Source organism: Lepisma saccharinum, chromosome 26 (genome assembly GCF_977018435.1).
Source record: "Lepisma saccharinum chromosome 26, izLepSacc3.1, whole genome shotgun sequence".
Lineage (NCBI taxonomy): Eukaryota > Metazoa > Arthropoda > Insecta > Zygentoma > Lepismatidae > Lepisma > Lepisma saccharinum.
In genome coordinates, this window is record NC_139254.1 from 3,282,736 (window position 1) to 3,300,253 (window position 17,518).

Sequence of the window (17,518 nt, forward strand, 5' to 3'; positions counted from 1 at the left end):
TTTTAAGTTACACAAAGTATTAATTTCTGAGGAAAGTAGGTTGCATTACTTAAGTCACTGCTCAGTGTAGGCAGGCCCCATTGAGATTTGTGCCTGTAAGCCTCAATGAGGAACACAGCATGCGATTCTTATTATTTCAGTGGACAATCCATGATATTCATTTGTTTTTGCTTATATTTTACATACCTATTAAGGGATAACACATTTGCATTTCGATGTAGTTTTATGTTTGTGGAGAGCCCCCCCTTTTTTTATAAATAAATCTTTTGAATTTGTAAAGCCAGAACTTGAAAAATATCACCTAATAAAAATGGTTTGATTGAATTGGATTCATTCCTTGCAGAACTGCAAGAAGTTTCCCAAGAAATAAAATTCTGGTTTCCCAGCTTCATAGAAACACAATTAAATTTGATACGACCATAGTGATTCACTAAGTGAATATATTTGTGTGTAATTTAAATTTTCTTCTAAGGTTGGTTGGAGGAAGCACTTCCTTGAAGAGCCTCCATCCCTCCCCCCCCAAAAAAAAATAAGAAAAGGCAATTCTCTCCGGGTCATTGGAGCACAGAATTTAAAAATCTAAATGCTGAAGGTTGACATAATACCCAACTACCCAAACTGTGTGGCTACTTCTCATATCTCGGAATTTTTTTTAAAGTTTATATCAACTTTAAGATGTAATGAAATTAATTCATTTTATAAGATAGAAGTAGAAAGGCATTTACGAATTTACACATGTATTTGTAAGATCGAACTTTAGGTCTTTGTGCATACCACTTTCTAAGTTATCATCAAATCAGCTGTGATTGATTGTTTTCTCACATGGCAGACTGGCCAATTGAGTTCATTTATGCTGCTTTGAGGTACTCTATTTCAGTCTGTCGGTGCACAACAAAAATATTTCTTTTGCAGTGGAAGTTATTGTGATACTGATACTCACCGCATGAATTGGAAAATGTTAGCTGGAGATGCTCCTATAGTTTAACATGGTGGGGAATGCTTTGTGAAAATTTTGCTTGGGGGGGATACTATGAGCCCAGCTGACACATGATACAGAAGAAGGGACATGATCTCCATTTTGTTAGCTTTGCTTATTGATATTTTAAAATTCAATGGTTACATGAATAAGGCTTGTTTCCATGTTAGTGAAACACTAATGATGCTGACGAAGGCAGCCTCAATTTATGTGAAGAACACGCAAAGTTTCGACCCTATATATTCTTGGTTGAAACGTTAAGTCTTAGATTTTTTTAATGATAAGACTGCCTTGGTCAGCATGTTTGTTTTTTTAAAATTTATTATATTTATTCTATGCTAGTGATTGTCAATGCCAAAGTTTAGTTGCGTGCGAAACCAAGAATTTTTCATCTTTACTAAAGGGTTAATTTTTTCTTGCTTTTCAAATATTGACCAGGCTGATGCCTATGGTGAGGGTTGCAGTGGTATCGTACAAGATTGCTTCCAGTACGTTTGTCTTTCCATTCATTCAGGCAGGAGTCACTGAAAATGTCCTCATGAGCTTCTAGTAGGTCACAATCTATATTTTGAGTTTATGTCCACTTTTTGCCTCTACCAGGTATTGGACCTGGGACCAATCATAGACAAGACTAATTAATTCAGGTACCAGCCTCTTTTCCTCAGTAGCCAGCTGGTTTTTCCTTGCAAATACGAGCTATGAAAGCCACGAATATAACAAAAATAAATGTACACATGAATGTAATTTATTAATTGACATGGTGACGTTTTGGTCATTTCTGAGTTCATTATGAAAAAGAAGTTATTAAAAGCTATGCTAAATTGTTTTTGTGTTGTGTTTACCAATTGTAGAAGGCTTCACTGAGTCCAATGCAAATTGCATGACATGGCAATTTCACACGAAAATTGAACGATGGCACATTTTACTTTGTAACTCAACAATGAGCAAAATGTCACTTACGTTTTACACCCAAGCTCTTCAATTAATACAAGATTGGATTAAAAGTAATTAATTCTTGTGCTGGAGTGGCCTTCCTAAAGAAGTCTCAACTGTTAGCATCATGATTAACTATGCAATACGTTCTACCATACTCTACCTACCATATTGCTGCAGATTTTTAAGTTTGGCTAACGAGTAAAACAAAAATTTAATGGCATTTATTATTCTGATTTACACGATAAAGAAAACACACAAACATAAAATAAAAACATACGGTACTCATTATTTAATGAAAATTTCTGTAACCAAACTCCGAAATATTAAAAACATTAAAATAGAACTGAATTGAAAAATTCAGCTTCCATGGTGATCAGACACCCTGTATTTTTCTACCCCTGCCTAGGACACCTTCCCTTGATCACAAGGCAACGAGGTTACCACTATGTCATTGATGAGGCTTCAAGATCTATAGTTTCACAAATTGCACTATGCAATGAGGCTAATAACCTAAATTCATACAAGAGTATAGATAACACTAAGCAATTCTAGCACCAAACCCTAATGTGCCTACCTTTATTAGTATACAGTGGGATTGAAATATTGTTGCACAAAAGAAGCATGCATGTAGTAAGAAAACTTGAATGTGTGCCTACACACATGTACAGGTATTACATTTCTGTAGGAAATTAATGTGTATTGCAAGTTTACACAATCAGAACTTATGCCCAACTTTCTGCTTCGACTGTTTACATTAAGACAATTTAATTAATTTTGGTTCTGAATAAATAAAATGCATATTTCAAACCATATCAAGAATGCAAATGATGCATGTAGACATTGTTCATCCTCATGGGGTGGGAGAAGTGATTTTGGACCATACTACAACACAACAAAGCAAATACCGAAATAATATTTTAACTACATGCCTCAACTACTGATATTGTGTAATATTAATCATGAAGGATCTGTACATGTCTTTTCTGTTTCACATAATCACAGTGAACCACTTTTAAATATATAGAATGGTTATGTTCAGTGTTAAAAATGCAAGAAATACAAGAATAATAGTGTTTTTTTTTGTTGTATTGCTAGCAGCACTACTACTAACATAATTTGGATGTGCTGATTTCAAATATGAAGTTTGTCTGTCAGCTCTTTTTTTTTCTGACTTCAGCATTTCAATCTTTAATCTTCATATGAAATTTTCAAAATGCAATTCAACATTTTATAGTTGGATACAATTTTGGCAAAGATATTCTTTATTTATTCACAAGAACGTGTAGGTGCACCACAATATGCATTGCAATTTAAAAATTAAATAATATTAAAGCACTTGTTTGAAGTATTAAACACATATTCAATATAGTAAAATATGAATATAAATTTATCTTCTTGAAAATATCATGTATGTTTACATGCAGATGGAGATAATGTAAATAATTTGATATGCATGGCATCTAAAGTTCAATGAGGTTCTATTCAGGAAAGAATTTGCACATGTAGCTCTTATGTTTGCTGACTTTCCCAGAGCGATCTTTCATGGCCCAGCATTAGTCTTCAAGTCTTAATGAAAGTGCTCTTCCTATTCCAAGGGTTTCAGGGAATTGATAAAGGCGACTGCTCAGAAAATGGATCTTTACACCCATTTTGCACCCAAAATCGCAGAAAGCCAACAACATTCAATTACAACCTCACAAGTTGTCTGCCATTTTGTTACCAAGAATGTATTTAAGTTATTACCCATGAAAACAGCCATGCTGCCTTCTTGTTATTATTTTTCCTGACAAGTTCCTAGTCTCATACAAGGATACAAATTTGAGGTGCATCGAACACACCTATTTTGATCTTCTCAAAAACAACTTGTTGAAAATAATCACCATTAGTATTCAATGTCCTCACAAACAGCTTCATCAAGCCAAGCTTGATATGGCGTGGGGGATAATGATCCTGTCTTAGCTGACAATTATTTCATTCACAATGTTTTGTGTCCCTGCTTCCAGGGTTGCGCTCCTTTCGTGGTCAGTGTTTCTCTTTGAGCATTGATAATACTTCGTGAAGCCTTGTGCTGTTCAAGCCGGAGCTGACCATTTTGAGATTAACACAAATAAGAGGACCTGTGATATCACGGCAGTAAACAAAGTATTTGTCTTCGGGGGTGGGGGGGTGGGGGGAAATCCACAAGTCCAGCTTTCGGAAACATAGCCCTTGGCGATCAGTGCATTATATATGTTTTTTATTGCAGCCTGGAGGCGAATAACTCAGCTGCTTTCTCAAGTCTATACTTCAAGTCGGGTGGCAGGAGCAAAGTAAAATAAATGAATCTAGTATCAATGTACACTAGGCTATGTATTAGGTAGCATAGTATAAAATAAAAGTACTGCCTGCCTAATAATCTGACAATGTCATGATTCTGCATTTGAAAGTGTTCTGCTCTCTCGCTCTCATTTTCTGGTCTTCTCTCTCTCTTTTTAGCTAGTGTTGCAAGGTGAGGTTAGGATTTTAGTGGGAATTTTGTTTGTTTGAACTCCATGTGTTCGAAGTTGTCACAGGTTGTTTCCTGTGCCCCTCAGGAGAATGGTGTATTGAATGCTACTATGAGGATGCATATTTCCTGCTTGAGCATACTGCAGTGTTTATGTGGGAAATATGTGGGAGGGGGTGATGTGTGGAGCCATTGTGACGCTGGTTTCCCTCTCTTGCAGATTGAGGTACAGGGAATGCATGTTCTATGAGGGAAGTCCTTGCTTGGGCGAAATGATGCCGAATGGCAAGGTAGGATGATTTATGTAATTTCTTGCTTCACTATCAGGCGCTATGGCCTTTTTTCAACATTACATATGTTCTAAATTTTCATGGTGGCCACTATCTATGGGGCTAGATATTTTTTTTCTGAATGGCTTATCCCTAAGATCTTGTGTTTGCGAGACACCACAATCTGATTGGATGTCTAGAATATTTGGAACCACATATCTTCACATGCTTTTTGAGGCTTCAGCCCCTTTTTAAGGGAGCCAGCTTAATTTTTGGCAAATATGGTCTTAAGAAAGCCTTGCATCCAACTAACAAGGGAGGTTATTTAAGTGTCCCCCTCCGATTTCCATGACATTTGGCAGGTGTATAGAGGGGCCCAAAGGAAGAAATACGTGTTTTTTTGTTTCGGACAAAAAAGTGTTTAAGGGGCAACCCCCCCCCCTCAAATGTCAAGATTAGGACAAATTGAAGTGGGGATCTGACCAAAAAACCACGCAAATATGGCACAGGAAGAACACGCACATATAATTGGAACACACACAGCACAGAGCTGTTTTTGCCAGTGATATGCACTTCATATCTCAAGTGTCCCACTTGTGTTATCTGCTAGTACTATTAGCACAGAACTTCAACTGCCATTGTACTTCACGATAGCACTTGCGTTTGGTACCGACAATCCTACAATTCTGTGCTGTGTGTGTTCCAATCATATGTGGGTGTTCTTCCTATGCCATATTTACGTGGTTTCGGGGGGTCAGATCCCCACTTCAATTTGTCCTCATCTTGACATTTGAGGGGGATTGTGCCCCATAAAACAGTTTTTTAGCCGAAAGAAAAATAACACGTATTTCTTCCTTTGGCCCCCTCTATATACCTGCAAAGTTTCATGGAAGGTTAAGCTTGTAACAGCATGAATAACTATGCAATACATTCTAATATATGGCCGATTCTACCATCATGCTGCAGATTTTAAGATCCCGCTATCAACAGTGAAATAATTTATAACGGCATGTTTATTATTCTGATGAAATGATGCATGCGATACAGAAATAAACACAAACATTAAGGAACACATACTCTACTCGTTATTGTGTTGAAAATAAAGTAATGGAAGTTGCCATAAGCTAACTCGAAATATTAAAATATTTTTAAGCACTGAATTTGAGAAATCGGGCACCAGGTGAAAATTTTCAGCTTCTATGGCAACCGGTATTTTTCTACCCCTGATTGGGAGTATTTTGTCAGAAGCTAGTTTAACTAACCTGCCAATGAAAACACTAAATGATAAATACCGTTTTTAATTGTGCAGTAGTGGAAAGTGATCAGTAATGTCAGTCTTTTCCATCTTGGTGTCTATTTTGTCATTTAAAAACGGCCAGTAAGGATGCTGTTATTTTTATAATTGAATTTTCTAGGACTTCCCAGTGAAAGGACATGCTTCTTTTATCAATTTGCATAATATAATAATTACTATTATTATACTCGCAAGGTAACCCAGTTAAGAGAGCATTTCTTTAAATATTGACCTTCTTTAATTGCTAAATTTCAATATTACTATTCGAGGAGGGTGTATTAATCTTGATTATTTTTCCTACAAAACAGTCTTCATAAAAATATCACTGTGCTCAGTAAAACGTGTGCAGTGACTTGCTATGAGGATGTTGGATGCCAGATAATATATACAAAACCCAAATTAACTTTCGTCTGTTTTCCATCACTGAATTTTGAATGATGCCGTTTTTAATCTAGACACGATAATTTAGACTTCTCTCCATGAATAATTGGCATTGTGGTTGGTTCATTGGTCATACAGTGATGAATTTTACTGTTAGAATGAAAGGAGATTATCGTTGTCTCTGTAGGTGGTCAGTGTTTTTTTAGTTCTCAATGACCTTGGATTTTCAACTTCAGCTATTGACTGTCTTGTTACGAAATTATGAAAACTTCATCCTGCCTCATGTTCATACAGATAGATATGAATCGTATCTATACAACCTACGGGTATTCACGTGACTGTAGTCTTGTAACCAACTAGGGTCTGGATAAATGCACTAATACTTGACAATACTGTCTCTTTCGGCATAACTTGTCAGTGAGCAAGGATCGAAGCTGGACCTTGGTACTTGGTAAACATTTGGTGCATAATTCTTTACATTATTCATCCACAGCAAGAACAAAGTGTACTTTTAAACTTAATGAAAATTATTGGAAGAAAGGAACCTTGAACATTACCAAGATGTGTTTGTAATTATGGTTATAGTGATTTCTATGGGAATTGATGCTAGAAATACATCTTCAGAGGGATTAAGCAGGGAAGTTAACTGGTAATTGTAAATAAAGTAACTTCTAGATGATCACCTGAAAATGATCAGATTATCATCTGCCAGGATTGTAATAGCCTTTTAATGGTTCTGAAATGTTGACTTGCCACTGATGATTTTACATTCTGATTCGATGTTTTTCTTTAATGTACATGGTGAATGAGATGTAATTTTTGATCAGCATTTGGTTAATGGTTTCGTCAAATTGAATTCTCTGCTGCCTAAAGTCTTACGGAGGTTTCACACTCAGGTCCACCGAACCAGTCAGTAGTGACGTATCACACTGGTGCCATGTCACACTACATAAGCTTGCCTTGGATTCGTCGGTCTTCAAGTGACCGGCAACATAATACTAAAATACTGTCTCAACCAGGACTCGAACCTGGGTTTCAGGTCAACCGTGCCATTGATCTACCAACGACGTCGACAATACCTCTTTTTTTCCTAGCGTGGGCTGTGTATGGATTGCCTTGTGATGTGAACTGTCTACGGCTAGACACATATCCCAGTTTTAAAATTTTATTTTCTAGTACAATCAACTCTTCCCGTCTTTTGTTTGACCCCTCTTGCATCCTTCCACTTCCAAGGGTGCAAATAACACCCGATTATCTTCCCAATCTTGGGTGAAATGTGGAGACACGCGTTATATTTATGGTTTACGCATTTCTACTGATGCCGGAGCAGAAATATTTGGAAATCTCGATGTTACAAGTTGATTCAACTCAAGACGATAAGACCGAGTGAGCACAAGACGGGAATAAAAATATGCAAGGTCAAATGGTAGACCCCTCACTTGAAATCAGGCCGAGATGTATGTTGAAAGTAACGTCAGCAGTGTGAAGCGGAAGGATTTGATTGGTCGCCGCACTCTTTGAGCGACACACATCCCACAAAGTTTCCAGGGAGATCGCTTAAGTTTTGACATCAACGAAAGTTCAGTGCGTGCGTCTTTTCAGTACTTTGTTTTTAATTGGTCGTAAAGCGGTGTGTGAGAATATGGACTTCCTGCGAGTCGAGGTGGAATGCCTCTGCGGTGGCGTGGCATTCTTGCTTCCCACGACCTCCATAAGCCAGCGCAGGTCGCGGAGGTCAGCGGCACACGATTTTTGTAAAACTTCGCCGTTGCGAAATGGAAGATATATGCTCGTTGGCGCCTTTTTTGCGCAAGGTAGCGGGTAGCATTTTTTAAATTACATTCTGTCGGAGAGCGGCCGACCCCGTTGCTGCTTTATACTCGTAACCCGAGTTTGAAAGTTCGCTCTTCGTTGTTGGAGCAAAGATTCTGCTTTTTTGGCGAACTTGAACGAGTGTGTAGAGATACACACGTTATAGTTCCTGTGCTTTAAGCGTGATTCGTTATAGTTCCTGTGCTTTAAGCGTGAGTTGATTGGTATGGTCATTTGCGAATGTGTGCATTATACGGACTTGTTTTATTGTTTATCCTGTTTACGGCCTGCCCACATGTTTTTTTTTTCTTTCGTCATTTTTGTATACTGATATTCTACAAATCCTTCATCAAATCTGATGTATCCGGATTTTTGGCTATCCCTAGTATGGAGTTGATATACAGGGTGTCCACAAAGTCCTGCTATCGTTACAATTAAACTTAACTTCTAAACTACATGAGATAAATACAAGCAGGTTTTTGCAACGAGTTCTACAGCTCTCTAAGTTTTATTTACAATTACAACACTTCAACCTGTTCGAGAACTTCTGCAATGCGTGTACGAAGTGCGACAAGATCTGGTACAGGGGTTTCGTAGACATGATCCTTGACATACCCCCAAAGTAAAAAATCCAAGGGAGTGATATCAGGGAAGCGCAGTGGCCAGGAGATTGGTCCATTGCTGCCAATCCATCTCCCAGGGAAATGTCTATCCAAAAGGTCCCTCACATCTAGAGACCAATGAGGAGAAGAAACACGGATTGCAGAAGTTCTCGAACAGGTTGAAGTGTTGTAATTGTAAATAAAACTTTGAGAGCTGTAGAACACGTTGCAAAAAACTGCATGTATTTATCTCATATAGTTTAGAAGTTAAGTTTCATTGTAACTGTAGCAGGACTTTGTGGACACCCTATATATCCGCATATCTGAAGCTGGCAAGAATTTTTCATAGCAATGGCTATGGAGCGATCGCAACACAAATAAAAGAATCTTTTGCTAAAAGCCTTGGCTCGTCTCTCTCATCCGTTCAACTCTGGCCACAAGGAAGCATGTTCCACTCTACCCATCCCCTCCACGCGCGAGTACGATGCACAAGACACGCGGTTCTGCGTAGGTCCCTTCAATTAGCCGGGTGGTGCTGATGATCATGTTCAATGCTTGTGCATTTTTTTTGCTTTTCACGTAAGTGCACTTTGTCTACTTTTTGTTGATAATTCCCCGGAATCTTGGGATATTAAAATGCTTTATCTCAAAAGTAAGGCTTAGCACATTCATGGTTTTGGCATGGTGCGATATAGTATCATCCTACTGGCGCGCTCTGCACAAGGATCGTATTTAGGATGAACAATGGTTCGTTTCTTCATTCTCTCCCATTCCATCGCCGGCCCCGTGGCGGAGTGGGTAGCACGTCGCGCTTCGACGCTAGGTGTCCCGGGTTCGAATCCCGGCCTGGTCATGGATATTTGTGAGTATCCGTTCATCACTCATCCCCATTTTCGCAAAAGTGGCTCAAAAAGCGAAGTAAAATAAACTAAGTAATCAATCAATCTCGCATTCCATCCATGGCCTAGCAACTCGGACAGTCAGGCCTGCCAAGCCGTTTTTTTCATAAGTCAACGCATGAAGTCCCATCGCCGCTGTTTTCTGGCTTTCGAGACCGAAGTCCACTACTTCTGAAGTAGCCTCCGATTGTCCTTGCGATGCTGCTAAGTCAGCATTGAAAGTTTTGGGACACCCACTGTGTATCGAACCCGGGACCGCCCTCACGAATGGCGGAAGCGCTAATCATTTAGCTGCTCGTGTAGGCATTCATTCCCGGAGGAGAAGCCTCATACAAGGAAGTATACGAACACGTCATTCAGCCGTCCGTATAAATAAGTAGGAAGCTCCGGTGTGTAACTTTGGCTTTGCTTATATTCTGGGGGAAAAAAGCGTTTGTGCCACCACTCTGTTTTTCGGACAGGGATAATGGCGCGGACCTTGTAACAGTTAACGTCATCGTTAAAATTAACACCTATGATTTGTAACAATGTTGGGATGGTCTTCTTGGATCTGAATATCCGGTGTAGCACAAAGTGCGGTTATGATGGCAACATACGTGCGCCCGAACTGCTTGTTAAACTAGATTTATGTGCAAAATTACTCCATAATAATCGCGTGTGTGGCTCTCCCCTTTCGTAAACAGACGAGCTCCCTGTATGGAGGAGAAGGCCGTCTCCAGACGCGGCTTCTAAAAATATTTCCCTCTGTCGAATAGAAACAACGGATGTTTACCATCTGCGCCGATAGTTTGTCTGCTGACTTCCTGCCAATACGTGAAAGGATGCCGCGCCCCCCCCCCCCTTACCGCTGAGGCGCAGAGGAATGTTGAAATCGCAATGTAACGATTTGCCTCAATGTCACATTCGTGCGGGGTTAATAACGTTATCCATGCTCTAGAACAGCGTGTGTGTTTTCAATAAACGCGTTTACGTTCTAAATACGTGATTACCAAAATAACCACATAGTTACTGAAAATGTAATTAGAACAGCTATTTGTAACTAGGACGCAGATTTTTGCCATTACCTCCTTTATTCGTTTCTATCAGGGTTGTTAGAGGACTAGCAACCCATAAATTCTAATGGGTTCTTTTGGGGTCCGTTGCAGAACCGGAACTTTTTTCTCGCACAATTTAAATTCGGTCCAAGTTGCTTATTGTTTCATTGAAAAAAGTTCCTGGACCGAATTTTAATTGTTTGGACCGTATTTAAATTCACCCGGAAAAAAGGTTCCTGGACCGTGTTTAAATTTATCCGGAAAAAATTTCCAGGACCGAATTTAAATACTTTACAGATGAAAAGGTTCTTTACGGTATAGAATCCATTTACGCTTGCTGACTCTCTCTCCTGGATGGGAATTGAATTTATTTAAAATTCCTTGACTTTTAACAACCCTGGTTTCTATTAAAGCATAATGTTTTAAGTTCGTTTCATGTTGCTTCCAGCCTGATAGTTTATAGTTTGCCTTTGAGATTGAGTGCCTTTTGGGTGTTCTCTGCCTGTGGCTCCTCAACGGTACATTGTTCTGTCAGTATTCCTCTATCAGTTTCTTCTATCATCATCGTCGCGATCTCGCAGAAAAGCGAGATAAATGCAACAGAGTATAAAACATTCACGTCAATTGGTGTGTAACTGACCCAAGAAAATTAAGAAGTTCATATTCACTGCCTATTTTGGCGCCTTATTTTATATTATAGTGCCTGTTGCCATCACTTTCAGTATCTGATTGTGCTTACTGACTAGGAATTCCTAGAATTATGCATGATTTTTTGGCACCGGGAAGTTTTATTCATAAACGTGAATAATTTCTACTACACCTAGTAAACTAATGATCTTCAGTTGCTTTCTTTTTGCGCCCACGAAGCAGAGCCACGAATTGTCTACTGCAGGATCAAAGCAGAATACAAAATTCCTTAGTTTGTTTAGATTATTCGAAGACAAGTAGATACAGTTATGAATGCAATGGCGTAAGCTGAATTTTAAAACTTTGTAATCTGTCTAATTCGAAAAATGTACTTGTAGTAAAGAAATCAATCTTTCGTTCTCTACGAAATTTCATGTTCATAAATGTGTTACATACTTTGTAAGCTGGACAAGAAACTACTCTTAAGGCAAAGAGGGACAATTACGCAACAGTTGTGCATTGATTTCAATATCGTCGGATTGGGCACTGCGATTTAAAAAAGGGATTAGTATGCAAGAGAGTATGAATTTCTCTCCATGTTGCAAGTGGAAACTGTTTTTCAAGTTGATTAGTAAGCTAGACACGATGTTTGAAAAATATGATTAATAAGTATTTACAGAATCCCATGTATTCCTAATGGGAAATAGACTTCAACGTCAAGTTACTGCTAATGAAATGTGAGTTTCGACTTTTCCTTCTACTATGACATAGTTCAACGTGTCCTCTTTCCGTCCATGTACTTTTCTACGTCATTGGATGTTTGATATTCCCGAGAGAACGAATAAAATAATCGTCCCATAAACCTAATGCATTTCTCATTGCCTCATACGGCCATCCTGGCAGTGTTGCCAAACCTGATGTGCATAAAAGAGCTACATTTCACCATTAATAGAGCTAAAGATGACTTTCAACGAAGGCTGGATAAAGTGCCTCCAAGGGTAATTTTGGGTGGCAGAGGGGTGGGGCGTTGCTATTACCGTTAGCTTTAAAGTGATGACAATTTATTCTTAGTTTTCACCGCCTAGCTTTGGTGGCAGCACCAATCTCAATAATCCTCTGATGCTCATATGAAATCGAAAATAAAGTGTTCCCGGATAACAATATTGTCATCTTCACCTCAGCCACGGCGCTATATAAAAGTAGCTGGGAGGTAAGAGGGGGTGGGTGACGCAGGCAATATAACAATATCACGTCACGTGCAAAATGTAAACTCATAACAAAAGTTGGTCTATGTGGGCCGGAGCCAGTGGTGGCATTATAAAGGGGCAGGGTACGGGTGTCGCAGTTAACAGCCAAACGAGTGCACGAGAGAGCCAGATCTGGCCCCCAAAGAGCTAAGTTGGCAACAGTGCTCCCAGCTGCCTCAGAGTGAAGGACCTAGGGGAAATTGTCCCTCTACCGCTTAACATGACTCGATTCTTCAGATATAAGAAAAGTATAGACATGTTTTAAATTGAGGTTCGCATATCTTTCCAGTTATCCCAGTAAAAACAAGAAGGGATAGATACAGTGGCGGCTCCTGGTTCAGAATGTTGGTTGTTGCAGCAAATATATATATAATATATTTATACAACTTTAATTTGTATATATTTATAATGTAATTATATGTATTTATAATTTTATATGCGAATGACACGTGGCACTTTCGAGGAGTACAATTAATAATCATTATACAAAATTTGAAGTTTCCATTTATTCCGCAGAATTGTGTTTTTTGTGATTACATAAGAAGTACTTTAATGTTCAGATCCCACTTTAAACTGCAGGTCCAGTCCCGATTAATCTTTCTGTGCATAAAGTGGATTTAAAAAAACAAATCAAATCAAATTGTTACAAGTTTCAAGCATAATTTAAATTAGGTTAAGATTCTCCCCAAAATAAAATATTTCTCTGCTTAACGTGTACATTTTGCCTGTTGCTCTATGATAGTTCGAAAGCCTTTGTTGTTGGTCCGTCCTCTTCTTCCCTCACCCGTTGGGGGATCCGAGACGGGTCGCCTGACTTTGGTGTGTTGTAAACCCATTGCAACGACCAAGCCGACTGAAGCAGGGGATAGGAAGAACAGCGTTGAACTTCGCTCCAATACTCCTCGCTGTAGCCTCGCTGTAGAGATTAGGGCGTTGCTCCGGGTTTGCAACGCCTACCTGTGCGTCTACTCATACACTGTGAAATCTCGTAGGTTGCCTCCTTTTTTTAACAGATCATAATGGAATTTGCTTTATGGAGCAATGAAGGGCAAAATTGTTTATGTTCAATATATTTAATTGGAAAACAAATGAAAAAGTAGACTAACAAAAAGTAGGATTTTTTTTGTAAAATATCTGGTCGTTGTGCAACACTGCAACAATATCAGTAACCGCCCCTGGATAGTTATGTAACCCATTATTATTGTTGAATGGTAAGTGAACGTAAGTTTGATTCTTGGGGAGTTTTTTCAGAAGTTATTATCTTCGGATTGTGCAGACTAAAAAGCGTATGTTAATATTGTAAATGTGTGGAATAAGTAAATTATTTTGAAAAGAATTACTTCACCTCATTAAATTCTGCATCATTCTTGCTCATCGAAGCGAGAGAAGATGCAGGGGTATGGTGTCCCCCCAGCTGGCCCCTCTTTTTTCTTTCTGCAAGCCATCCCCCCCAGCTATAGACCACAAGGAAATAAACCTTGGACGAAAAGTCCCCGCGCAGCTTTCCCTTCTTCCCTCCACCTCGGACCATAAGGAAACATGGTCCACTCTCCCCCTCCTCTACTCGCGGGAGTACTGCCCACAGGAGTCGCGGGTCTGCGCAGATTGTTTTTGTTCGTGGTTCTACTATACCTCATCGTTTATACAATAGCGACATCCCCGTAACTAACCCCAAGGGTCGACCAAACGCTCCCGGACCGCATGCTAACATAAAGCGACTTAGAATTCAATAACGCTACAAATTTTTGTAGCTTTAGCCAGACTGTTTTACGCTCCGAACAGTAAAAGGTAGGGCTCTGAAGTTAATGAAAAAATGTATCTTCTTTTCTGAGCCTTGAAAACAATGTTAAATACGATATCGGTCTGTTTCCTTGCAGTTAGAACCAGAAAACATTAATTTTATTTTTCATTTTTCGGCCTTTTTTGGCGTTAGGTCATTTTCAGTATTTTTTTCTACCGTTTTTGTAGCATTTATCTTTATTTTTGAGGTTTATTTTTCTCCGTGCCTGTTGTTCGAATTTTAAATGCATATGCTAGCATTACTTACATGTTTACTAAATTTATTGAGATGGTTCTTTTAGGAAGTTGCTGCCAATGGAAAAGCAGAATATTATTTTTAATTGTGGTAAAAGCCCTAGAAGTAAGTAAAATATACATAACAGTAATTTTGCCTGTAATATTATAGTATGGATGTGAAACTTGATCCCTTACATTGTAAGAGGAACATAAATTAAGAGTATTTGAAAGGAAAATATTTGGACCCAAAAGGAATGGGGGAGACAAGTGAGTGAAGAAGGTTACATAATTTAGAACTGCACAATTTGTATTCCTGTACTGATATTATTAGAATAATTAAATCAAGAAGACTTATGTGGACAGGCCATGTAGCACGAATGGGAGAGGAAAGAGGAGTTTACAGGATTCTTGTTGGGAAATCTGATGGTAAGAGACCTGTAGGAAGACGAAGATGGAGGGATAACGTTGAGATGGACCTAAAGGAAATTAGTCACAATACGTATATTTTACCTGATGTACGCGAAACTGTATTTTTTTTATGCTGGCCGACTGTCACGGAAGGGGAGTGAATGACTACTTTGTGGTAGGTGTATTTTATGTAACCTTGATGCAAAAATAAGCAAAACTACACTACCACTAAATTGCTTTTCCCGTTTGTTTCAGTGGTATAAACCACGAAGCAACGGATTTTATCAAGCTTTCATTTTCAGAGCGAAAATTATTTTTAGGTCGTTTATTGACATTTTTTTAGGCCAACAACTTCGGACCCTTAGTAATAGGAAACGTCAAATCACTGCAGAATTATTTTTTACTGCAGTTCACTGTACCGTACCAACTCAAGAATTATTTATCGCAGCATCTCTTCTTGACATGTGTAACTAATCTCGATTTTCCCCCCAAGATGATAAGTCCTTTATCCTAGAGTGCGAGGAACCGAGATGTTTCCATAGGGGAACGAACGTAAGAAGTAAAAAAGCATGACTGTTGAGTTTTAAATTCGCTAAACGGTCGGCAGTGACAATAGGGCCCTGTTTACGGGGCTAAGTGGGCGATTTTATGCGGCGTCTTGGATTGAGAACTTTGTCCGGGTGTGACGAACGATGCTCGGGCGATATGAGGCTCCTTTGTTTATTCAGGGTTTCCGGGCACCCTGCCATGTTTACCTCACCGTATACCCGTTTACTTCGGAGACAAATCATCTCTCGAATCTCTGAGGCTAAGTCCTTGTTTCTATTAATAGGTTTTCCCGGTGATTACACGCGTATTTACACTGATTTAAAATTCTTAACCGATCTCGCTGTGGGAGGCTGATTGGTTCGTTCTGGTTGGTTATCTTGTTAGCTTTGTCGTCATGGATACAGTTTTTGTTTGGGCGACGTATTATCATGAGGCTCTTGTGCGGTTTTCTTGATTTATAAGCGCTTCGGAACAAGAGAGTGATGTTTCTTTTTTTTCGCCACTGTCAACGTTGCCTCTAGCACTTTCTTTCACTACATATTTTCGGATTTCATCGTCTTAAAAGAAAAATAATAATTGAACTTGCAGTGATGGTGGGTTTTAATATTTCAGCGGAACGTTCACCTATTTCGTACGACTGTTTTCGTATTCCGCATTTTTGACAATTTTTTTTTTTGGAATCTCGAACAAGATATTCAGGCGAGTTCTTTGTCCGAGGAAGACCCTGATACAGGGTTGAAACGTTACACGTTAAGTGTTTTTATTACGATAATCCAACATGGCGGCGAAACTAAGACCATTGGAAATTCCTTTCATATGTCGTTCAATAGGTGTGTCCTTGGTGAGTGACGTCCACCTAGCGTCACTCGTATCATACCCGATATCGGTCAGGTTGGGAAACTGAACTGCCTGCCCTGAGAGAGATCTGCTTGTAAATATGCATATTAATACTCCAGAAACTCGTAGATACATTGCAGATATGACATTGCTATATAATATCATAAATGGAAACTTAAGATGCAGCATCCCACTCCACGAACTCGCACTCAGTGCTAGACATAAAACGCGGAGCAAGGAAACTTTCCACCTTACTACTCCCAGGCTCTCACTCGTACAACGTTCACTATTACATAGGCTACCGAATCAGTTCAATATAATCAAACCAAATAGATATATTCACTTCATATTCATTTTTTATCAGCAACATCGAAAAAATTGTACATAAATAATGCTTTTGTGAAACTGATCTATTTACTTTGGTACTTTTTTGCCTTGTTTTATTTTTGTTTATTTTATGTTATTCTTTCTTTTGTGTTTTTAATCATAGTCTATTGTTTTACTGTTGTTTCTGTCTGGTTTAAAATGGCTTCTCCTGTACTGGAAATTTCAATAAAGAAATAAATTCAATAAACTGAATTGTAAGAAAATTGTGGAATTTGAAAGCGGTTTTTCGACGAGGGGAAAAATATAGACCGGTGCTCTAGTGTTGGGCTAAAGTCCAGCCGAGCCGTAAGTATCACGCACGGACTTTGTACATCACCTGTTTTGTTCTTACGAGCACTATCGCGCCTCCGGTAGCCCTTCCACGGCCCGAACTTTTCTCATTAGATAGAGGGTAAGTCGCTCGCCCCACCTTCCCGGCTTCAGGATCAGGTGTAGTCGTGGGAATCCCGCACCCGACTTATTGAAGGATTACTAAAATCAGAGTGGATCCCAACCCCCTCCGGTTCTCTAAAACCAAAGCACGTACGATAAGCCGCACGCCCAAGTGCGCGAAACTTGAAATTGCTTGCCGGAAAAATCGATCCCCCCCCCCACGTTGCAACGTTATCCTGCTAAGCCCTGCTCGGTATTGCTCTAATCGAGCTTAAACTGTCGGCCTCTTTCAAATATGTATGACACGGTGCTTTATTTCGGATTCTTGCTTCACATGGACCCCCCCCCCCTCCAGCTCTTTTCGGTCGGTTTGACCTCTTCGTTGGA

At 39.2% G+C, this 17,518-nt stretch overlaps 1 protein-coding gene across 15 annotated transcripts in view; it reads left to right on the top strand.

The window, feature by feature from the left end:
* Positions 1-17,518, top strand: part of heph (polypyrimidine tract-binding protein 1 heph) — a 1,248,713-nt gene that overhangs the window by 746,046 nt on the left and 485,149 nt on the right. For 14 of the 15 annotated variants that reach the window (XM_083112799.1, XM_083112794.1, XM_083112804.1 and 11 more), the window contains one exon: positions 4,618-4,687. The exons of the other annotated variant lie outside the window; for it this stretch is intronic. Coding sequence is in view for 12 of the 14 variants with exons in the window: in XM_083112794.1 (XP_082968920.1) it covers positions 4,637-4,687 (51 nt within the window). In the remaining 2 variants the exon portion in view is untranslated. The remainder of the gene's footprint in view (positions 1-4,617; positions 4,688-17,518) is intronic. 15 annotated transcript variants of the gene reach the window in all.